The sequence below is a fragment of the Lynx rufus genome, unplaced genomic scaffold (assembly GCF_022079265.1).
Source record: "Lynx rufus isolate CCGP_SWC_20201006 ecotype Redwood Valley unplaced genomic scaffold, mLynRuf1.p SCAF_4, whole genome shotgun sequence".
NCBI lineage: Eukaryota > Metazoa > Chordata > Mammalia > Carnivora > Felidae > Lynx > Lynx rufus.
In genome coordinates, this window is record NW_025814856.1 from 2,994,377 (window position 1) to 3,018,434 (window position 24,058).

Consider the following 24,058-nt stretch of genomic DNA (forward strand, 5'->3'; position numbering starts at 1 on the left):
GCTTAAGAAATGGGTGGTGATTTGCATGTGATTTGCATAGTGTTTGTTAAATGTCAAAACGGCCTGAAACGCTCCCCCCCACCCCCGCCGCCGCCCCCACCTTCAGTCAAGAAGCAGGAAACCCTCCCCTTCCTCCATCAGGGACCTCCGCCTGGGCTGGACCCCTCCGTTCAGGGGCTGCTGGGGCAGCCGCCCTGAGAAGGATGACCTCGGACACCCCATCTGTAAAACGGGCCATAATCCCAGCCACCACCACGCGGTGGTCCGTCTCCAGTAAGTCGAGGCCGGCCGAGGATGGGGCACCGACTGGGGCACGCAGTGGGGGCCGAGGAGTGGAGCCGGGTGGTCCCCAAGAGCCCCCTCCCTTCCTGTCCAGCTGGGGCCCAGCCTTCTACGCAGAGGGTCCTGTCCCCAGAGTTCCCACACCACGTCGCCTGGAATGCCCCCGTGATCACCGCCTGTGCCTCATGGCTCTACGCGGCCCAGCACCCCCCAACCCCACCCATTCAACCAGACCCCTTCAGACCCAACGGGGGGGACCCCGTGTAAGGGACAAGGCAGTGGGATTCAGGGGAAGGAGGACACCGCCGAGGGAGTGGGCACCATTGCGGGGGTGAGAGGCCTGGGGTCCCCCCAGTCTCCACCTGTAGCCATTTGAGATTCCGCCAGTAACTGGCTGCACCCTCGGGCCCCCACGCAAAGGCTGTTCGCAGTACAGGGGGCTTGGGGTGGGCCCCAAGGAGGACACAGTGCTCACTGACTGGTGAGAAGGGAATCCGAGAAGACGTCCCGGAGGGGGCTGCAATCTCAGGTGAGCTGGAGTGGCCGAGAGGAGCACGAAAGGTGCTTCAGGCAGGGGGCACAGCTTGGGCAAAGGTGTGGCGCAGAGAACGTCCAAGGTGAAGGGATGACGTCCTCGCGCGCCTCGCCCCTCCCCTCCGTGCGTCTCTTCAGATCATACCGTCTGGCTGCACACGGGAGCCTTCCGAGATGGCACCGGGGGTCCCGCTGCAGACTGCACACTGGAGGCCCCCAGGGGGGAGCCACGGCCTCGGGGTCACACAGGCTCCTCCCTGCTGCCTGGGCTGGCATAGCAACATCCCAGGTGGGCGTCAGGGACTGGGCCTCCCCCTGGGTGTGATCAGGTGTGTCTGGGGCAGCAGGCATCAGCTGGTCAGGCCGGACGTCACCGCACGCCCCCAGGAGCCCGGAACTTGCAACAGCAGCACGGAGGGAACAGAACAATTTCAATCCAGGCCCGTGGAAAGGTGAAACACCAGCTGTCTGGCCAGTTTTCCTTCTTCCCTTTCCCTAACATCCTCGACTTGGCGGGTGACTCATGTAGCCATCTCCTTCTTCCCGCTGGCCCCGGTGCCTACCGGGAGGCGGGGACACAGGGATGGCAGGAGCCTGGCTGTTTGGAGCCCCCTGGTGACCGTCTCAGGAATTGCAGGCAAAGTGCAATTCAACCGACCCTCTCGACCAGACCCCACTCTCGCCTCCTAAGAAGCCCAGCGTGGAGTGCTTTGCCCGAGGTCACACAGCAAGTCGGGGCAACATCATTCCTGCTAGCTAGGGGCAACAGACGTCGGTCTACCGGTAAGTGAGAGAGTAAGGCCCACGTCCTTACCCAGGGGGCAAAAATCATGAGGGTGTGCTGTGGGGTGATAGTCAACAGAAGTGAGTCCCTTCTCTCTGGGCCTCAGTTTCCACATCTGTGGTCTCTACACTCTACAGTGTCCTTTCTGTACTAGGGACGGAGGCATCTGGCCGGCTTAGTCGGTACAGCGACTCTTAATCGCAGAGTTGTGAGTTTGAGTCCCACATGGGGTGTAGAGGTTACTTAAGAAAAAAAAAATCTTTTGGACGCCTGGGCGGCTCGGTCAGTTAAGCGGCTGACTCTTGGTTTGGCTCAGGTCACGATCTCGCGGTTTTGTGAGTTCGAGCCCCGCGTCCGGCTCCGTGCTGACAGCGTGGAGCCTGCTGGGGATTCTCTCTCTCCCTCTTTCTCTGCCCCTCATGCTGTCTCTCTCAAAATAAATAAGTAAACTTCAATAAATAAAAAAGTAAATCAATCTTTTAAAAAAAAAAAAAAAAGTACTGGAGACTTACCCAGAGTGAAGTCGGGGCTCCTGCCCCAGCCTGCTCCCTCAGCGTCACCTCCAGTCCCCTTGGTCATGCCTCCACCTCCGCCAACTACCTGAAAGACGGGGACAGAAAGACGCATGTGGCAGGCCAAATGCAGCCCTCACCTTGGCACTCACGGCCGTGATCTGCTCAACGTCCCGCCAACGCATCTTCAAGCACCCGCCTGGGACTCACCTCCCCCCCCCCCCACTTCCAGGCACTGCCAGGGCTCCGGGAAGATGTGCTAAGCAGCCCCTGAACAAATATTTGTTGAGGACCTACTATGTGCCGGGCACTGAACTGGGAACACAGCAGAGAGCAGGAGGGACAATAGAGTGTTCATCGAGTTTACAGCCTGGGGGAGGAGATGAGGTGAAAAAACTGATGAAACATAAAGAAGTCAGCTGCCGATAAGTGCTAGGGACAGAGACAGAGCAGGGGTGCCCTGTCAGCGGGATGCGATTTTAAACCGGGTCATCAGGGAAGACTGAACTGTGACGATACCCGAACTAAGGCCTGAAAGCGCTGAGTAAGGGAGGAGGGCAGGTGGAAAGCATTCCAGGCGGATGGAACAGCCAGTGCAAAGGCCCGGAGGCAGGACCCTGCCTAGAGTGTTGGAAAAACAGTGAGTTGGCTCCCTCGTAGTTCAGTCTCCACCACCGCTTACCTGGACCTCTGCCCTGGTCCCCAGGTTTCTGCCCTCAACGCCCCCCCCCAGTCTGTCCTCCCTGCAGTGGACACCAGAGGGCGCCTGAGTAGAGCCTCCTTTCCTCTGCCCACCGCCCTCCAGGGTTCCCATCTCCCTCACGGTAAAAACCCAAGTCCTCCGTGAGGTCCCCCAAGGTCCTCCATGATCTGCCTCCACCCCTCCATGGCCACCCCTCCTCCCTCTCTCCCCGTCGCTCACTCTGCTCCCGTCACATAGGCCTCCTCGCTGTTCCTCCAACACACCAAGCCTGGTCCTGCCCCAGGGCCTTTGCACGAACTGTGCCCTCTGCCCAAACTTTCCTTTGCCTGCATATCCACTTGATTCCCTCCCTCACCTCCATCAAGACTTTACTCAAACTGTCACCTCCTCAGTGAAGCTGTCCCTACAACCCTGTTTAAAATGACAACCCACAGGGGGGGCACCTGGGTGGCTCTGTTGGTTAAGCACCAGACTTCAGCTCAGGTCATGGTCTCACAGTTCGTGGGTTTGAGCCCCACACGGAGCTCTGCACTGAGAGTGTGGAGCCTGCTTGGGATTCTCTCTTTCCCTCGCTCTCTGCCCCTCCCCCACCTGCACTTTCTCTCTCTGTCTCCAAAATAAATACACTTAAAAAATAAAATAAAATAGGGGCGCCTGGGTGGCGCAGTCGGTTAAGCATCCGACTTCAGCCAGGTCACGATCTCGCGGTCCGGGAGTTCGAGCCCCGCGTCGGGCTCTGGGGTGATGGCTCAGAGCCTGGAGCCTGTTTCCGATTCTGTGTCTCCCTCTCTCTCTGCCCCTCCCCCGTTCATGCTCTCTCTCTCTCTGTCCCAAAAATAAATAAAACGTTGAAAAAAAAATAATAAAAAATAATAAAAAAATAAAATATCATAAAATAAAATAAAATAAAATAAAATAAAATAAAATAAAATAAAATAAAATAAAATAAATAAAAACAATCCTTGGGGCACCTGGGTGGCCCAGTCAGTTAACCCTCTGACTCTTGATTTTGGCTCAGATCGTGATCTCAGGGCTCAGGAGTTCAAACCCTGCGTTGGGCTCCACGCTATCCGCCCAGAGATTCTCTCCCTCCCTCTCCCTCTGCCGCTCACCACCCCCCTCAAAATACATAAAATAAACATGTAAAACGACAGCCCCCATCCCTCCACTCTCGAATCACCCCACCCCTGAGACCCTCCTTCCAGAGGACCTGGGGAAGGCGGCTGTCCCCCGCAACCTGGAGCCTCCAGGACCGGCTTCTGAGGCTCCCGCTCTCAAAGCATCACCCCAGGCTTGCAGATCAAACCTCAAGGGCCAAACCTGGCAAGTGTGACCTCCGTAAACCACGGTTACACATCTGGCTTCAGTCCATCCCCTGCCCACACTTCCAAGCCGGCCTCTGCCCTGGGACCAACCCCTGCCCAGGTCCACCACCTCCTTGTCCCTCTTGCCACACGGCAGCCTTCACCATCTCCCGGAGCCGCCCCAGGCCTCTCCACGTGCGTGCCTGTCCCAGATGCCCCTCTGCGCGGACCCCTCCTTGGGCAGAGACACCCCTTTGGAAAACTCAGATGGCCGGGTCAGAGTGCCCACAAGAAGCGTGTGGGCAGGACTGTGGGGGATGGCAGGGAAGGCAGAGAGACGCGGAGAGACAAGAGGGTCACACAGGCACAAGCAGCAGAGACGGCCACGGACAGAGGGACGGAGACCGGAAGAGTGACCGGAAGTGAAACACACAGGGCCAGCGCCACCGAGAGAGGAAGGAGACTGGGGCGGAGGGACGGCAAGGAAGACAGGGCCGGTCAGAGAGAGGGGGCAGAGCCAGAGAAGAGGCATCGCGAAGGGGGGCCGGGCCCCTGCGTGCCGGCCTCCCGCCTCCTGGCAGCTGCTTCCCACAGTAGCCGGCGCTCAGGCCCTGGAGAGGCCCCGCGCCCGCCTCCCGGCCCGGGGACCCCAGCCCGCGGCCCTCCCGCCTCCTTGCAGCCCCGCCCCGCGCCCCACCCGGGACCCCCGCCCCGGGACCCCCGCCCCGCCACCTGGGGTCGCTGACGAGCAGCAGCACGGAGCCGTCCTGCAGGCGCACGTCGCGCACCGTCTGGTGGTCGTCCAGCCGCCGCGCGTTGTAGTAGAAGGTGCGCTTCCAGGAGCACACGCCCTGGCCCACGAGCTGCGCGCGCAGGTCGCTGAGCGTGTCCCGCGGCCGCACCGTGAGCGGCAGCAGCAGCGCCTCGTCCGCCAGGTGCACCTTGATGTGGTAGCGCTTCCAGCGCGACAGGCCCCGCCGCAGCCCCTCCATGGCGCGCGCCCGGCGCTCCGGCCCCGGCCCGGCCGCCCGCCCGCGCCCGCGCCCGCGCCCGCGCCCGCCCGCCCGTCCAGGCACGCCCGGCGAGCGGGCGGGGGCCCCGGAGGGCGGGACGCGGCGGCGGCGGCGCCCGGCCGGGGCCCCTCGCCGCCGCCCCCTCGCTCCGGCGGAGACGCGCCCCGGACACCTGCGCGCCAAGGGCGCCCCGAAAGGAGCGCGTCACGCAGATGAGTCTGGACACACGCGAGGCGTCGGCCCGAGGGGAGGGAAGGGAGCAAGAGGGGAGCCTGGCGGGCCATCTTAGACCGAGGCGAGGGTGGAGGGAGGCGTCTCTGAGGAGGCGGCGTCCGGACCGAGCCGAGGGGGGCGCGCCGGCCCTGGGAAGGGTCCTCCTGCGGGCGGAGGAGGGAGCGGCCAGTGCAAAGGCCCCGGGGCAGGGTCCCGACCGGTCCTGGAGGAACGGTGCGGAGGAGGCCTCTGGCTGGAGCGGTGGCGGGGCGGGGGCAGGAGGGAGGGAGGTTAAAAAGACAGGCGAGGGGTGCGGGGAGGAAGGCCTGGGCTTTTACTCGCAGGGAGATGGGACCCCTGGAAGGCTGTGGGCATTGGAAGGAAGTGACTGGAGTTTACGCTTGTTACCCATTTATTCCCTTATTTCCTTCGAGACACATACAGCAAGCACCTAGTCTGGGTCTGGGCTGGTCTGGGCAGTGCTGGGCAGCAGAGAAGTCTCAACCTAGGGTCCTGCCCTCGGAGGTCTCCCAGTTGGGGAGGTGGGGACACAGAGCAGGACACAGACACTCCCGGCCCTGTGCACTCAGGGCTTGAGAAGTAGGAGCTCCCAGGCTGGGAAAGGCCAGGAGGTGGGGATGGCTTCCCAGATGGGTGGGCATTGGAGCTTGGGCTTTGGCAGATGAGTAGGAGTTCAACGCTCCCACTAAGGAGGCACCTGCCCACGGTCACCAACTATTAGTTCAATGTGTGCCTAGTGGGGAGAAACGGGAGTCAAGACTTACGGCCAGTATCACCCACAAGAGGCAGTGAGCAGGGGTCGCCTACCCCCAATTCCTTGCTTGTTCTCTCCCCCCCAACCCCCCCCCCCCCACCTTGCAATCCCTTTCTCAGGCCCAGCTGGCCTCTGCAGTCACACTGATCCAAGCGCCCTCTTCCCAAAAGCCTTCCCCGACTGCTGCCTGCCCCTACCCACTATCATACCTGCCAGGACAGAACTGACCGGTTCTGGTATCCAGGATTCTGGCTTGACCTCAATGACTCTAAGTCTGTACTTAGAAGCCAGTTTCCCTGGGCTCCCTGGGAAGTCCTGCTCCAGCAGTGGCTGGGAGGGCAGGAGGAAGGGAGGGAGGAGGAGGAGGAGGGAGGGAGAGAGGGAGAGAGGCTGAGGCCAGCACAAGACAGAGTGTGGGCTCCAATCCTGACCCTGCCTCTTGGAAGTTCCTGAGGAAGGAACGTACCCTCCCTGGTCCTGGAGGTCCCCATCTATCCAGTGGGAATTGCTATGAGGATAAATCGCTGGGGGTGAAGTACTTAGAATATTCCTGAAGCATAGTCGCTCACTAATTGGCTATGCTGAGGGAGTAGTCACAGAGAAGTGCAATTTGACTCCTCCAAGAAAAGCAGATGAAAACAAAAATAGCAAACAGAAAAGTCACCTGCTCAGTGACAGATGGGGTTCCAGGTATAGGATTTAAAAAGAAAGAAAGAAAGAAAAAAGCTTCTCTTAATTGTCACCTGGTGCGATCATCTCCCATTTTACAGATGAGTAAACTGAGGCCCAGAGAGGCTGAGTGACTTCTCTGAGGATACACAGTGAAAAATGGCAGAACCAGAACCCTAGCCAAGTGCTCGCTGGCCACCTAACTTCATGAATCACGCCACTGTGCACTTGCTACCCGGCGTGTTACAAAGTCATCGGATTTCAGATGCAGATTTTAAAAGCGACTAAAAGCAAAATAAATTTCAGGTGGGTCCCCATCCCCTGAATGTGCCTCCCCCCTGCAAAAAAAAAAAAAAAAAAGACAGAGGCTATAAGACTACTAGAAGAGAACATGGGAGTTCAAAATAATAACAATCCCAGTGCGTTGAAGCATGACATTAAGCCTGAAGCCTTTAATTAAAAGATTAGTAATTGATGGCATACAAATATAAAATTCCTGCGTGTGCACGTGTGTGCACACACACATCACACATCCTAGGTCAATAGACAGAGTTAGGAAAACCTTTCCAAGACATGCTAGATGAAAAGCTGATTTCCTTAATATGTAAAAAGCTCCCAGAAATCAATAAGTAAGGGCCAACAACCCAACAGAAAAAGCAGCAAAAGACACTCTTTGGAAAGGAAATATGCATGTCTTCTTTTTTTTTTTTTTAATTTTTTTTTCTACGTTTATTTATTTTTGGGACAGAGAGAGACAGAGCATGAACGGGGGAGGGGCAGAGAGAGAGGGAGACACAGAGTCGGAAACAGGCTCCAGGCTCTGAGCCATCAGCCCAGAGCCTGACGCGGGGCTCGAACTCCCGGACCGCGAGATCGTGACCTGGCTGAAGTCGGACGCTTAACCGACTGCGCCACCCAGGCGCCCCTATGCATGTCTTCTAAGCATGTGAACGGAGCTTCTTTTCACTCACAGTAAACGAAATGTAAAATGAAACTACCACGAAATACCCTTTAAAAAAAAAACGAAATCTATCGAGTTGCTAGAGATGAAGAAGTTTGATCGTTGACCATGTTGCTGGGCCCAGCTTTGGGAGAAGGGCAGGCTCACGCCTTGGGGTTCGCAGCGCGAAATGGCATAATCTCTCTAGTGACAGCTACTGAAATGACAAACCAGCCGTATGTCCCTTCTGGTAGTCTGTCCATGGGCCCTAGGGCAGAGTATCGCACAAGCGCTGAGCCATTTACGCGTAACCCGCAGCAAACTGTGAGGCCGAGCCCATAGGTCGAAGGAGAGAAACTAAGGCCCACAGAGCAGAAATGGGAGAACGAGGACCCAGGCTGGTGCGCCCTCTTTCTAGGGCAGGTGGACGGGCCGGCTCGACCGGCACCCCGGCCCCGGCCACCTCCCTTGTCAGGCTAAGCGTCAGGCTCTCCCATCGCACCCGCTGGTGTCTCAAACAGGTCAGAGCGAGGCCCAGGGACGCTGGGAGCATACGGAGGCCAAGCCAGCCACGCCGAGCGCTGTGAGTGTTGGGTGCCAGTTCCAATTAATTCTGACTTTCTCATTAAGCCGTTAGGAAAGCCAGGTGGCTGCAGGCAGTAGCCCTCTGCCTGGGCCGCCGGATTAAAGGGATCATGGTTTCTGCCTCAAAACACTATATTATCTGTCACGGGCGATTATAGGAGACCCAGGCGGACAGTGACAAGCTCAGAGAATCCCTGAGTTCCGGAACCTGGGAAGCTCAGAGTCGTGGGACCGCTGAAATTGCGGACTCCCAGAATCTTGGAATGCCTGGCGTTCTAGACCCGCAGAATACATCCCCCCCGAACGTTCCAGAATTGGAGAGCGACGGCCACTGAACCTGGCATCACAGAATTCTGGAATCCCAGATGCTCTTGTGATGCGGAAGAGATTTCTCACCTGGTTTTATCCCCTTGCATTGGGGGTCTCTCACACTGGAAGCCCAGAGGCTGAATCTGGTGGGCGTGTGCGTAATGCTTTTGGAAAAAGATCTGGGGAGTGAGAGTTTCCACGTAAGCAGTCGGAGCTCCATTGGTGTCCCTAGACCAAGTGGCAGCCGTGGGCACTCTGTGGCTGCGTTCTTTACCGTCCCTACAAGGTCCCGTTCACTCCTTGACCCCTGAAGGGCGCGTTTGCTCTCACTGGACCAGTGATAGTACTCACTTTGGTTTTTCATTTTACGACCAAGAAAGTGAGTTCCAAGGGGCAGCTTTTTTGCTAAGGTCCCCCCCCTGCCCCCCAGGGAAAAAAATCACGTTCCCGGCGCCACATCAGAAGGCAGGGGCAGAGCCCCTGGAACGCGGCAGGAGTGAGCTAACGAGAGGGCTCAGGCGCCTCTCTAGCTGGGAGGCAAAGGGAGAATGTGGTGTGGGGGTAGGAATGGCTTTGTGAAGGGCATGGGACGGAGTTTGGATTTTCTTCTAAGGGCAGGGGGGAGCCATGGGAGGGTCTGAAGCAAGGGAATGGCATGATCTATTCTATGCATTAGAAAACACCCTGACAGTGCTGAGTCCGTCTCAGAAGATGGATACGTTGATCCTTAGCTAGGAAAGGCCTTGCCTCAGGTCAGGGTGCCCTCCATAGCTACCACTTCTTGGACCTCTGGCCCCCCCCCCCAATAAAATTTCATCGCTAGGAGGTCTGGCAAATGAGGGCTCACGACGGTCTCTGCTGGTAAGTTGTGTTATTCTAGTCTCTCTCTCTTGTGGCATCCTTCATATATAAAGAGCTGTCAGAAACAAATAAGAATAGAGAGACACATGCAAAGAACATGGATGTTACTTTGGACGCCCAAAAGATGTAGGCGGGAAATTATAAAAGACAGGCTCACATACAAAAGTGTTTAATCTTCTAGAATTCTCCCACTCTTATATTTGAGACAGATATCTGATCCCTGATAATATTTGACTTTTCGAGGAAACAGAAGCTCCCCTGGGACGGGGGTTTTTGTGTGTTTTGCTCACTGCTGGGTCCCCAGTGCCACTAACAGCCCCTGGATCTGATTTATATACCCGGCACGGTCTAGACTACTCATTTTTCTGTGCACTGGAGTTTGAGAACCACTGAGCTAGACTTCACCAAAAAGGAAGTTTGGTGCGGAGAGATATCTGAGCATCCACTCTATTTAGGTCTTTTAAGACAACCAGTGGGGGCGCCTGGGTGGCTCAGTCGGTTAAACGTCCGACTTCAGGTCACGATCTCGCGGTTCGTGAGTTCGAGTCCCGCATCGGGCTCTGTGCTGACAGCTCAGAGCCAGGAGCCTGCTTCGGAATCTGTGTCTCCCTCTCTCCCTGCCCCTCCCCTGCTCATGCTCTGTCTGTCTCTCAAAAGTAATAAATAAACGTTAAAAACAAAATTTTAAAAATAAATAAAAGACAACCAGTGAATCCCTAGGAGTGGCAGGGAGGGTTTTCAGGGCCTCCCACTGACCCCACAGCTTAATGGATGTGCTTGTCATTCTAAGGAATAAGTGGGATGATTTCTGACGCCTACTGGTCCATAGGCTGGGCCAGACTGTGTCCAAAGAGCTTTACAAACACTCAGCTCAGTCGCTTCAGAGCGAAGCTCTACGTTGGGTGCTAATGTTTAGGCCCATTTTACAGATGAGGAAACTGAGCCCCCGGCATGAAAGCAGTGTCCCGGCAAGGGCCTGGTGCAGAGTAAGTGCTTAGGTTTAGTAGAACCGAAATCGTACTCAGTCAGCGTGTGAACACGAGTTCCTAGCTCTCTGGGAAGCGTGTCTTCTAGGGGCCTGTGAGAGACTGCGGTCCCATGGAACATCCGCAAATGCTCCCTAGGTTCAGCGCTCGGATTCCCTGGGTGACTCCAACAGAAGTGGTCGTGGCAGGTTTCTGGTGTCGTGGAGACGTGCTGCCTGTAGTCACCTCCCCACCCCACCCCCCACCCCCCGCCGCCGCCCCAAGACAAACACAGACACCGCAGCCCCTGGGACACACACACACCTCGAGGCAAAGAGGCCTGCTAGGTACATACCCCAAGACAAATACACGCACGCCCACCCACATCAAAACCCACGCTTAGACGCACACATACCCCGGACCAACGCAAACACACACCCCAAGATAGACACACGCAGGCCGGGGCCTTGGCCTGACCTGGCCGGGTTAGGGAGGCTCTGGACAGCCTGGATGCCAGCCCTGGCTTCAGCCCCCACCTCTGTGCCTTCACCCTGGGGCCCAGAGCCACCCGCTAAGACGGGGGCGGACTGGGGTGGGGGTGGGGGACCAGTGCAGGAGCCGCCGGCGGAGAGAAAGGGGCAGGCGGGGCAGGCAGGCCGGCTGAGGGCACAGAGCGCGGCTCTTGGGCGCCACCCGGTGGGCATGGGGCGCAGGGGGCACGGCACCCCCTCAACTCCACAGTTTTGCAGGTCTGCGGGTGTCTCTGGGCCCGTGGCGGGGGGGGGGGGGCTTTGTCTCTGAGTCCGTGTCCCTTTCTCGCTGTGTCTCGCTCAGCCTCTGTCTCCCTTCTCTGTAAGTCTCTGTCTTTTGCTCCCTCTTCCTCCCCTCCCCGCGTGCCTCCCCCCGCCTCTGGAGCCCCAGCCCTCCTCCACAGAGGAGCCTGAGTGCCTCCAACGACCCCTCCCCACCCACCCCTCTTATCAGCAGCATCTCCTGTCCCCGGTCCTCCGATGGCATCTTGGCCCTTCCTGTCACCCCTGGGCTGCCAGCATGACTCAGTCCAGGTGGGGTGGGGTGACCGACCTCGTCAGCTTTGCCAGCCCGCCGCTCCCACAGCCTCCGTTCTGGTCTCCGGGGAGGGGACCGCATCTGCGCCCTCTGCCAGAGCCTGGTGCAGGAACCCACCTTGGCTCACGCTTTCCCTGGGGCTGGCCGACGCTGGCTGCCCGGAGGGGAGAAGCGCTACTTGTCTGGAGGGGAGGGGCACGGGGACGATGAGGGTTTGAACGCCCTAAGCCAGGAAGGGCCTAGAGAGACAGTGATGGTCACCCTTGAACCCTGCGAGGAGGACAGGGGTCTCAACTGCCGAAAACCCACCACGGACCCCCCCCCCCCCCGCCATCGCCCACGGGCCTGCTCCCTGGTCAGCCCAAGCTTCAGAGCCCAGTCTGACCCCAAGGTCCCCAAGCTTTTCACTCTATTCCTTTGAGGTGCCACACCCTTTCCCCCCTGGGGGATTCTGCGCATTCTGTTCCCTTCCCAGATGCCCTTCCGGTCACCTCCTCCAGGAAGCCGGCCTCACCCCACCCGCTGCTTGAAGCCGTCTGTTGAACATCAGAAAGCAGGTCTGTCTCAGTCACGGTCATGGCGGTGTCCCTGGCACAGAGCCCGGCTCACAGGAAGGGTCCGGGAAGCGTTTGCTAAACAGAGGAGGGAAGGGTTCAGGGCTGTGCCTTCGAGCCCAGATGTTTCTTCTTGCCTTGCCGGGGAGACCCTGGCCGAGTGGGTGGCTTCCCGCTCTGCGCCCTGTTTCCCCGGGATCGGGAGCGAGGGGACGTTTTCTGGGCCACTGGTGAAATCTACCCTGCTGGGTTTCATTTCAGCCGAGTCGGTAAATATTTGGTCCTCTGCGGCCAGCAGCATCTAGGCGGGGGAAGCTTCAGTGCCTTTTACGAGCCTTCCCGCAGGCGCCTCACGCGAGGTTTCCGTGGCGGGGTATGTGGGACGCCCAGGCAGCGTCACAGCTGGCTGCCGTGAGGTGGGTAGGACTGTGGGGCCGCAAGAAGCCACCAGAGGCGTCTGGCACTTAACCCCGCCGTGCGCGGCATCGGGAGGCCAGACCCGGGCCTCTCGTTTTACAAATGGCTAATGCCACATCATGAGATGCCAGGCGGGGTTGAAGTGGAGACTGAGCAGCATTCCCTCCCAAGTCCGAAGGACATACTGAATCCTTAGGGGGAGGTATTTCCGGCAAGGAGGTGGAAGGCCTTGTGTACGTGTAGCTCTTCTCGAAGAATCAAAGGCCACTCTTGACCATCAAAGGCGAAGCACCTGCTGTGTGCGGAGTACTGAGCAGTGTAAGTGCCCCGCCTCCTCGGGTCCTCAGAAATCACGCAGCCCCTTTTACACTGACACAAGTCAGAGGGGTTCGAGGTAACTGGCTTGAGGTCACCCAGCTGGCGAGGGGCAGAGCTGTTGAGTCTGACCTTCCAGCCTGGCTTGGTCTCATCACCCAACCCTCCCCGGCAAGGGCCACCGTCTGGATACCCTGGAAACCACGGCGCTTCTCAATGGTCAGGATCCCAGGGGCGACTGGAAGGAAGGCCTGAATCAGACCAGCAGTTCCGAGTTGGGGCCTGGGAACCTGCACGGGAAGCTGGCATCTGCCTCCGCCCCAGGCAACTCTTGCTAGAGTCCCTTCACAGAAACAGCAGCCTTTTTACTGCATCCGTCCGAACGCGTTTGCAGCATCCCCTCTGAATCTCGGGGAGACTGCCACCTGCTGTTTCCTGAGGACGCCACGAGACGTGAGGATTTGAGGGCCCCCATCAGGCACTAAACGGGGGGAACTTGCCACCAGCCCTTGAGAGACCCCACAGGCCAAACAAGGGGTCAAGCATTTGGAAAACTTGAAAATACAAGATTATTGTGTAGTTTTCTTCCTCCTCTCCGAGACTTGATGAGCATTTAGTGTGTGTCTGCCATCGCCCAGGTGTATTGGCCGTATCTTTATTTTCTGCTGTTTGATGCTTTGACACTGGGGGCCTTACTCACCCTGGAGGCACAGCCCCTCCCAGGGGCCAGCTAATTCCGAGACAGCAAACGACCCACCGACCCACCCTGGACTGCCTCTCACATGCAAACTAACCATCACAGAGCCCAAGCCCCAACTCTGTCCTCTGGAGGCTGTCCCACTCAGGGCCAATGTCCCCCTGCCCTATCACCCCAGGGCCCAGGACCACACAACTAGGCCATTCCCTACACCCCAGAGCCCTCTGGCCTTACTCAGACTAGCAGTCCTGGGCCTGCTGACCCGGCTTCACTGTTCCTGCTGGCCGAAACCACAGTAAAGTCCTTGTCCACTCTGTGCCCCCCTGCACCCCCCAACCCCCGCCCCCTCCGCCTGACTGACCCGGGCACTTCCCCGTGTGGCCCTGCACGCCCCCACCCCTGCTCCTGCCGTGGCATCAGTGAGTAATGACCTTTCTATGTATTTATTTATTTATTTAATGTTTTTTTTTTTTTTTTCAACATTTATTTATTTTTGGGACAGAGAGAGACAGAGCATGAACGGGGGAGGGGCAGAGAGAGAGGGAGACACAGAATCGGAAACAGGCTCCAGGCTCTGAGCCATCACCCCAGAGCCCGACGTGGGGCTCGAACTCACGGACCGCGAGATCGTGACCTGGCTGAAGTCGGACACTTAACCGACTACGCCACCCAGGCGCCCCTTTAATGTTTATTTTTGAGAGAGAGCGAGCGGGGTAGTGGCAGAGCCATCCGACGGGGACAGAGGATCCGAAGCAGATTCTGTGCTGACAGCAGAGAGCTCGATGTGGGGCTCGAACCCACGAGCTGTGAGATCATGACCTGAGCCGAAGTCAGGTGCTTAACCGACTGAGCCACCCAGGTGCCCTTATCTATTTATTAAAAAAAAAAAAAAAAAAATTTTTATTAAAAAAATTTTTTTAATGTTTTTATTTACTTTTGAGACAGAGAGAGACAGAGCAGGAGCAGGGGAGGGGCAGAGAGAGAAGGAGACGCAGAATCCGAAGCAGGTTCCAGGCTCCGAGCTGTCAGCACAGAGCCCGACGCGGGGCTCGAACTCACGGACCGCGAGATCGTGACCTGAGCCGGAGTCTGACGCTCAACTGACTGAGCCACCCAGGCGCGCCTCGACCCCTATTTATTTTTTTAAAGTAATCTCTGCACCCAACGCGGAGGGCTCGATCTCACCACCCCCAGATCACGAGTCGCACACTCTACCACTGACCACGCCAGCTGCCCCAGGCCACCTTTGCAGCGGCGGTCGTCCGCTGATCTGCTGGCCTCGTCAGCCCTGAAGCACAATGGAACCTACGTCTTGAAACGCCGGCCGCTGGAGACACAGCTGAGAACGAGACAGCGAATGCCTGCGGACGTTGACATTCTGGTGCCGGCTGTGGACAGAACGCGATGAGGACAGGCAGGTGTGACAGTGACCGGGTGGGAAGGGAGACCTCGGGGTGGGTGGAATCTGAGCCCCGACCTTCAAGGTCGGAAGGGGCGGTCGGCGTGGCCAGTGCCACGGCACGGCCCTCACGTCACTGGATCCTGTCCTGAGAGCTTCCTGCGGAGCAGGACGGGGTCCCGTTGGGCCAGGATTTGCTGCCGGAGGCGACACTGGTGGCAACAAGTAACGAGCCAGTAACAAGCCAACAGCCACGGGCCATCCTACTGCTCCCGGTCACCTGCCTTTCCGGGAGTGATCTGGGGGCCTCGGCACTGCTTTCACCTTCGCGGGGGCCACTTCCAGCCCCGATGGCATCAGGGACACCGGAAGTTACCCTTGAGGTCAACTCCAAAGGTTAGGCGCACACACAGAGTAGCGAGTCACCCTGGAGTCCGGCCTGCAGGGAGGAACTGTCACTTCAGCACCACGTGACCTCAGTACGTGGCCCCCGCCTCCCAGGGTGGACCCACGAGCAAGTGTCTGTCGGGCGCTGTCGGGCTGCGAGGAGGCCCTGGATTCCCAGGGGGGTCCAATCTGATGACACGAACCCTTAAACTTGGAGGCTCTTCCCCGCCTGTGGTCGGAGAAGGGGCTCCGGCAAGGCTCTGCGGATGGGTGAGGGGCGGGGACAGGGCACGGGAGGGGGACCCGGAAACCCAGGGCACCTGTTCCTGTGCCGCGGCCTCCCCAAGGAACCGGCCCTGCCCACCCTCAAGTGTGGGGCTTCTGGCCTCCAAAACCAGGGGATGATGAGCTGGTGCTGTTTCGAGTCGCTGAGTTTGTCGTAATTTGTTAGGGCAGCCGCAGGAAAACGCACACACCCAGTTATCCTGCAAGTATTGTGTGAAACGCTCCAATCCCAAAATGAGCACAGCACTCTGGGGACAGGAGGAGATCACCGTTGCTGAGAACCCGGCGCCCCAGCGAGCAAAGGAGGCTGCCAGCACACGGGGTGGGGTGGGCCTGCTGTGGCCATCCATCAAATCCTGCCCGGATGAAGGCAGCACACACCCCTTTGAGACACGGGAAAGCAGTGGGCTCCAGAAGGGGTGAGTCACTTTCGCAAGGACACACAGCTCCAAAGGCGGAGCTGAGCTGTGGACCCACCTGACAAGGTGACAGCCCAGATTCAAACCATGACTCACCATCCTGTGACCATATGACTCAAGGGGGGGGGATCTTACCTGGTGGGAGTAGGGGCCGGGGGGGGGGGAGGTGGGGGGGCACGCCACCAGCAGTATCGGTGGAGGCCCCACCCCTCACCCCCAGAAAGCCGCTTTCTTTTTTGAAATTTTTTTCAATGTTTATTTTTGAGAGAGAAACAGAGCGTGAGTGGGGGAGGGGCAGAGAGAGAAGGAGACACAGAATCCGAAGCAGGTTCCAGGCTCCGAGCTGTCAGCACAGAGCCCGACGGGGGGCTCGAACCCACGGACCGTGAGATCATGGCCTGAGCCGGAGTCGGACGCTTCACCGACTCAGCCCCCCAGGCGCCCCTCCGGCAAATCGCTTTAGAGGCACTATGTCCCCACTAGCTGGCGACTTTTGTGTCCGTATTTTTTTTAAAAAAACCCAAAGGGCTTTTTATAACTTTGTGCCTGAGATTTTTTTTGACTAGAAAGGAGTAACACACACAATTTAAGACTGGCAATCATCATGCAGGCTTGGGAATTCCTGCAAAGTGAGAAAATTTCACCTGGCAACTGTTTTGAGATGTAATGAAATCTGTATGAGTACAAAATTTAGCAGCTGATGAGGTTGACACATTTTTGTAGACGTGGAGACATTTGATAAGGTATTAATTCTGATTTGGGTTTTATTTGGGGAGCTGATAATCTCTTTCTTCCTTCATCTCCAGGCCTCAAAACTTCTTCCAGGTTCTCTGAACAGCACGAGCAAGCACCCCAGGACCTTTTCCTGAAGGGCCTCCCAGTGCCTGTCAACATCAAGCACTTACTGCATGCCAGCAACAATTCTGAGTTTTTCACGTAGTTGACTAACTTAATCTTCACAAAGACTCTTTATGGTAAATACCACTATTGTTTTCTTCTTCCAGGTAAGGAGGCCAAAGCAGAGGGACCATGAACTCCCTGCGGGAAGACAAGGCAGAGGGGGCGGATCCTGAGCCCGCCCTCCTGGCCTCCACACCCAGTGATTCCTGCTCCGATGGTAACCCACAGAACCCCCATCTTCAAAAAATACTTTTAGTGGCCCTGGGCGGCTCAGTCGGTCAAGTGTCTGACTTCGGCTCAGGTCATGATCTCGCGGTCCGTGGGTTCGAGCCCCGCGTCGGGCTCTGTGCTGACGGCTCGGAGCCTGGAGCCTGTTTCGGATTCTGTGTCTCCCTCTCTCTCTGACCCTCCCCTGCTCGCGCTCAACATTTTTTAAATTGTGATAAAATACACATAAAATGTAACCATTTCTAAGTGCACAGGTCAGCAGCACCAAGCACATTCACACTGTCGTGCAGCCACCCCCCACCAGCCGTGTCCAGAACTTTCCATCTCCCCAAACTGAGACTCTGTCGCCGTGAAGCACTGACTCCCCGCCCCCCCCACCCCACCCCTGGCTCCCACCATCTACTCTCTGCCTTTGCGGACGGGACTCCTCTGGGGACCCCCTGTGCGTGGGGTCACGCGGGACGTGTCCTTCTGTGTCTGGCTCCTGTCCCTGTGCACAGTGACCTCCAGGGCCGTCCACGTGGTGGCAGTTCAGTGCGTGGATGGACACAGTTTATCCTTACCACTGCACACGACTGTCATAAACCCCAGAAAACCCGTGTTGGTGACGTGGAAAAGGCGCAACTTTTCCACATCGTGGAGAACAGGTGGTTCCTCCAAAGTTAAACACAGAATTACCATAGGAGCCAGCAATCCCGTGCCCAGGCACCTACCCAGAATGGGAAACGTGCGCGAGCAAATACACGTGCTCCGGCCTTCACCGTAAGCAACGTTCACAGGAGCCGAAAGTGCAAACAATCCCCGTGCCCACTAGCAGGCCCCTTCTAGAACACACGCCTGGTTCCACCTCCCTTGTCTCCTGACATACAAATCAGACCTAATAGAACCCAACTACAACTAGAAAAAAATACGATGCCTTTCAGACACAAACAGAAGAAAGAAGAAGAGACTATCACTGCTCAGGGGCAGGGCCCAGTTATAGCGCGAACGTGACCCGGTGCTCAAGTTGCACGCGCGCGCACAGCTCCGATCCTGGATGGAGGCGGCTGGGAGGCATTTAGACTCCGGCAGCCCCAGCAGCTCTGGTCACAGAAATGGGGAACTCCTGGGAAGGTCCTGGACTCAAGTGTTGAGCAATGCTCCACTTGCCCAGAAGTCACGTCCCAGAGGGGACGCCTGGGTGGCTCGGTAGGTTTAAGTGCTCGACTCTCGATTTCAGCTCAGGTCATGATCTCAGGGTTCGTGAGATCAAGCCCCAAGTTGGGCTCTGTGTTGCCAGTGCGGAGCCTGCTTGGGATTCTCTCTCTGCCCCTCCCCGGCTTGTGCTCTCTCGAAGCAAATAAACTAAAAAAAAAAGGAAGTTGCATCCTGGGAAGATCTGTATGTATGAAAACCGTGAGGAGCACTTACGGGGGGTAAACTCTGCCAACCCTGTTGCTGTGCTGAAACGCTGGCCTCCAGGGCCTAGGAACGCGACTGTATTTGGGGACAAAGCCCTTATGTGAGTGACGGAGTTAAAATGAGGGCATTCGGGTGGGCCCCAACCCACGTGACCAGCGTGCGCACAGCAAGGGGCAATTTGGCCAAGGACACGCGCACAGGGAGGCCGATGGCGGAGTTCAGGGTGACGTGTCGACAAAGCCAAGGGACGCCGAAGATGGTCAGCGACCCCCTAAAAGCTGGGCGAGCGTACGGAACGGACTCTCTCTCACCCTCGTAGGGAACCGGCCCAGACGACACGGGGACTTCCGGCCTCCAGAACCGTGAGAGAATAGACTGGTCTCAAAGCACCCCGTTTGCGGCACTGTGTTCCCGCAGGCCTAGCAAACGCTGCATCCACGTAAGCCAGACCCAGGCTGCGGGCTCGGCTGACTAGGAAGGGGCTGTTCTTGCCCCCGCGGCTCTCCGAGGCTCCCCTGGGGCAGCTCGGCAGCGGTGCCCCGGCTGAGGGCCACGGGTCACACCCTCGGTCACCCTTTCCCCCTGAAGGGCGGTCGCCCAACTGCAGCCAGGTGACGAGATCTCAAAACGGGTCTCACCCACACCCCCAGGCTGGGTATGGCTTTGATCACCCAACATGGGAAGCTCAGACCCGTTTCTAGACTCTGACTTGCAGAGAAGAGACGGGGCCCCACGCGGGAGGTGACGCGGAGACAGCATCGTGCCCACCTGTCATTGGAAAACGACTCCGAGGGCCCCCGTGGTGGGGGGAGCCACGAGGTATTTACTTGCCGCAATTCAGACGAGCAGGACGCCAAAGGCCAGCGCTGACCTGCCTTTAACGGTCTAGATTCCGCGGCAAGCTGGGCAGATTTTCAGATCGCTCTTTTAAAACTAAACACCCCAGCGGGAACACAGGCTACTCCGGGAGAACTGGTGATTGTTCAGTAGCCTGTGGGGTGGCTGTCCTAGTTACGAAGGGAATCCAGGTTCCCGGCAGGCGGCACTGAGGTTAACTCTCACCACGCCGGATCACGGCCAGGATTTGTGGGAAGCAGGCCCTCCGGCTTACCCCCAGACCCCCTCCCCGCCCCCCCGGCACAGGTCCCTTGGATGCCCCAGCGTGCCCGGGGTCACCTATGCTCTCGGCTGGCATGGGCTCAGCTGTTCTCTGGTAGAAACTCTTCCTGTGGAGTCACACAGGAGGGGCCTGGATCAGAGGACTCATGTACGGCACTTACGGCTGGCCAGAGGCCTCGTCTGGCAGGCTTTAACGAAGAAAATTAGAATTGTTTACAGTGACAAATGAGGAAATTACACACTAAATGCAGGGACTGCCCTCAGCCAGACCCCAACCCCGCACACCATCACTGGACGCCCCCCACCCCAGGCACACCAGCTCGAGGGGTGAAGCGACTGGTCTGTAGGCCCCACGATGCACCCCCCCCCCGCCATTAAGAAATCCTAATTCTGGGGCACCTGGGTGCCTCAAGTTAAATGTCCGACTTCGGCTCAGGCAGGTCCCGATTGCACAGTGAGTTCGAGCCCCACATCGGGCTCTGTGCCAACATATCGGAGCCTGCTTCCCATTCTGTGCCTCCCTCTCTCTGCTCCTTCCCCCCACTCGCGCCCTGTCTCCCTCGGTCTCAAAAATAAATGAACATTTACAAAATAAAAAGAAATCCTGATTCTGATCCCAGCCCTGCCGCCTCCTACAAGCTCTAGGACCTTGGGCAGGTGGCCCACACCCGTTTCCTCATCTGTAAGGAGGGGAGATGGACGTCCCACTCCCCGGGGAGGCCAGGAGAACTGGGTACGGGAGCCTCTACACACACATCGGTGCCGCTGAGGTCGGAAGTGTTCCCTGTCCCGCAATCACTGCGACACACACCGGTGCGAACCGTAAACTTTTATTAATGGAAAATGGAATGCCTTATTAACAGAAATCTTGTCTTAAAAATGGCAGAGATCACGTTTATTAAAAAAAAAAAAAAAAGTGAATTCACATTGTATTGAGCTACAACATGGTGGCAGGATTTGCTTCTTGTTTCTTAAAAGATTCCACAAGTTCAAGGTAACTCTGGCTGAGATTCAACAGTGCATCTGCCTACCTGGAAACTCGGAGAGGGGTTTAGTAGCGGCGGGTGAAGTGGGGATACGGGTGGGGGTGGGGGTGGGGGTGCGGAACTCTGCTGCCCCGGTCCTGGCCGGCCAGTCCACCTTCCAGTCCGCCACCGGGCACCATGTGACCCTGGGAATGCCCGCCTTGTGCAAAGCCGCCTCGCCTAGGAACAAAGGCACACGTTTGTCCCCTTGAAGCGCTTGCCGCTCTCACCGTTCTGTGGCGCAGCGCATGGCTGTGCAGCCTTTACGGCCCGTTGGCTCTTCCAGGTGAGGGAAGTCAGAATCACAGACTGAGCTCCGGGTAAGTGTCCGGTGCGACTTGCATAAGCTGCCAAGAGCTGCTTTTCGGGTTTGTTTTCAAAACATTCAACCCGGCAAACCGACCAAACGTGCAAAGGAGGGAGAGGAAATGAGGAGTGGGGACAAATCAATTTCATCTGAGCGCAAGACTTCTTACCCCGACATCCCGCCCCGATTTGCCATGTGTCCTGGCCCCGAGGGCCCAGAGAGGCCCCTCTCACCACCTGGAAGAAAAGACAGACTTTGCACACACTCCCTTCTTAGAAGCGCCTGGAAGCCTCTGCCACCGCTGGAGGGACCAGTCCCCAGGGAGCGTCCTGGGAACCCTCCCTCTACTCCTGGGCGCAGGTCAGCCTGTACCTTGCCACCGCGCGTGCTCCCGGCCCGCCGTGCCTGCGTCCACCGAACCCGGCCACACGCGCTCCTGATGCTCTGCCCAGTCACGTCCAGCCCTGAGTCAAGACAAAAAGCCGACCGGACAGTGTCCCACGTGCCTGCGAGGGGAGGCCGTAGCACGGCCGATCCTGCCCGACGCCACGCGTTTCGGAGAGACGACGGCGAAGCGTGAGGACGGACACGCCCCCACGGAGACCCACGTGGCCAGTAAGCACCCGGAGCAGCTCGGCGCAGCCACGTGCACGGGACGGGAGACCTCCACGCGACCCGCTGGGTTGGCCGGTGGCAAAGGGACAGACGCTGGGCGCTTCGGAGGACGCGGAGACAGCGATCCTCACACGTGGCTGGTGAGAACGGACAACAGTGCGGCAGGCTGACCCCGGGACCCAGCGAGTCCACGCCTGGTCATCTACCCCCGGGGAACGGGAAACACATTCACGGGAAGACCCGCGCACGAATATGCTTAGCAGCAGGACCCTCTGACAGCCCCAAGGCGAAACCGCCCCAATGGCCAGCAGCTCATGAGCGGGAGACGCAAAACGTGGTCTCTCCACGTGGGGCCTGTTACTGAACCCCAAGAAGGAATACGGCTCTGACCCAGGTGACCGTGTGACCGGACCTTGAAAACACTGTGCTGCAAGAAGCGGGACACAAAAGGCCGTGACACGTGATTTCACTTGTGTGAAACGCCCACACAGGCCAACCCAGAGACAGATGGTGGATCGGGGTGCAGGGGCTGCGGGGTGGGGAGGGACCGGGGAGTGACTGCTAATGGAGCTTCCCTTGGCGGTGGACTGCGGTGATGAGCGTACAACTCTTGAATACATTAAAAAACATCAAATCGCACACTTCAAATGGATGAACCATATGGCACGTGAATAAAGCTCAAAAGAGCTGTTTAAGAAAAAGTTTCAGACAGAAAGTCCAAGTGATTCAAACCAAAACATAAGTCCAACGTGCGGCCACCAGCGGCCACCGGGCGCGTCCAGGAAAGCTTCCCAGACTCGGGCTGAGTCTGGAACGGTCAGAGTACCAGCTGCCAGGCCGGCCAGTGCGCAGAGCCGCGGGCGAGGAGCCCATCAGAGCCCCCAACATCTGTCCTCGAGGATGAAGGCGAGACTGCCCCACGCTGGGTGATAGCCACCCAGCCCTACAGTGACGGTGCTCAGTGTCCCCTCTTGTCTGCAGAGGAGCTCCCCGGTTACATTTCCCACGGATATTTAAGGCAAAATGGACAAAATGGCATTCAAGGACCGAGAGCTCAATGGGTCACCTGGGGAAGAAGACTTTTCATCGCTCCTCTACCGGAGTGGTGCACCCTTCACTCAACCCCTGAAAACCCACCTCGAGATGAGGCAGAACCTTCTGATATGCAAAGACCTGCCTTAAAAACACCTACAGGCCCCTGGGGGACAGGGGCGGGGATGTCCTGGGGCAAGTCTACGAAAGCATCCAGGGCGGTGTCCCTCAGCAGGCAGGGACCCCCAGAGCTGCCCGCTGCTTACCTGGGTGGGGGCGGCGGCCCCCGGCCCTCACTCATCCTCTTGTCGGAGCCGTAGCCCCCCCAGCCGTCTCGGGAGTCTCGGCTATGGCGCTCTGGTGGTCCTCCGTGGCCGTGGCGTTCATCTGAGTAGTGCTGGAAGGCACAAGAGGGACAGGGCACCCTGACCATGCCATTCTTGGACGGGCCTGTGAACCTGCAGATCCTGCTGCAGCCGGCCGGGGTGTGGCCCCAAGGGGACCTGTCCGGGCCCCTTCCAAACCTCACACCTCACCACAGAAGCTCCTGGTGGGCCCTCTCCTTCCTGATCCCCTCCTTGCTCGAGAACTCTTGGGCACCCCTAGAGCTCCATCTCTGGCACCACATAAAGTGCCAGCGGAGGCCTCTCTGGCCCCGTGAGCTCGGAGAGCCCTGCACTTGATGGCACTCGATGGCTCTGCTGAAGGGTCCTCTGAGAGGGTCACTTAGTCCTCCCCAGAAGAATCAGGACACTTCCTTCTTGCTGATGCCAGGAGGGCCCCTCCCACACCCCGGGACAGGCAGCGCCCTCAAACCCCTGTGCGCACCATTCTATGGAGGCAGCAGAGGCCTGTCTATGTGACACTGGAGGCAGGTGCTGAGGACGGGAGCCACTCCGTGCCCCCGGCCAACCGCCAACCAATCCTGTGCTCAAAAACCCAGCACGTCTTTGTAGCGAGACATAATCGCACGATGTTCCCTCAAAAAACACTCCAGTATTTTAAAAAGGCATGATTCTGATGCCCATCCCCTACCTCTCTCTTGGAGAGCTCCCCGTTTCTCTGAGCATCCCTCACAGGGCACCTGCAGATTACCAGAGACACAGGAACCCTCCCCCGCCCCAACACAGGCAAAACGCCTCCCCCATTTGGGATATTGGGGGGCAGCTCACGATACTGAGACTCAAAGACACTCTAAGCAAGTGGACAACCCAGAGGTGCTTGTGATCTACTAGAGCCAACTGAACAAAAACAAACCCTACCTATTGGAAACACACGTGGAACTCCGTAAGCAGAAAACAATTACGCACACTTCACTCACCCTCGCCCACCCCAACACAAAAGCAGGGTGCCCCCAGGCTTGGGGTCGGGTTTTACTTACTTGCCCATCTCGCTCTCCCATCACTGACCTTGAACCTTCTCTCCTGCAAAAGGGAAACAT

General features: G+C 57.9%; 2 protein-coding genes across 3 annotated transcripts in view; both read right to left on the reverse strand.

Moving 5' to 3' along the window:
• Positions 1–2,196: 2,196 nt before the first annotated feature.
• On the reverse strand, positions 2,197–5,111 carry TINCR (TINCR ubiquitin domain containing). The gene is made up of 2 exons (XM_047097712.1): positions 4,852–5,111; positions 2,197–2,200 (listed from the first exon to the last, which is right to left on the reverse strand). The coding sequence occupies exons 1-2, from the start codon at positions 5,109–5,111 to the stop codon at positions 2,197–2,199; spliced, it is 264 nt and encodes an 87-aa protein (XP_046953668.1).
• A 15,341-nt stretch (positions 5,112–20,452) lies between these two features.
• The window catches only part of SAFB2 (scaffold attachment factor B2), a 33,141-nt gene continuing 29,535 nt past the window's right edge, over positions 20,453–24,058 (reverse strand). The window contains exons 17-21 of one of the 2 annotated variants that reach the window (XM_047097429.1): positions 23,999–24,041; positions 22,884–23,014; positions 21,343–21,434; positions 21,140–21,206; positions 20,453–20,843 (exon numbers count right to left, since the gene is read on the reverse strand). In XM_047097429.1, the coding sequence (XP_046953385.1) occupies positions 20,690–20,843; positions 21,140–21,206; positions 21,343–21,434; positions 22,884–23,014; positions 23,999–24,041 (487 nt within the window). In that variant the 3' untranslated portion in view covers positions 20,453–20,689. The other variant, XM_047097430.1, reaches the window with a different exon arrangement.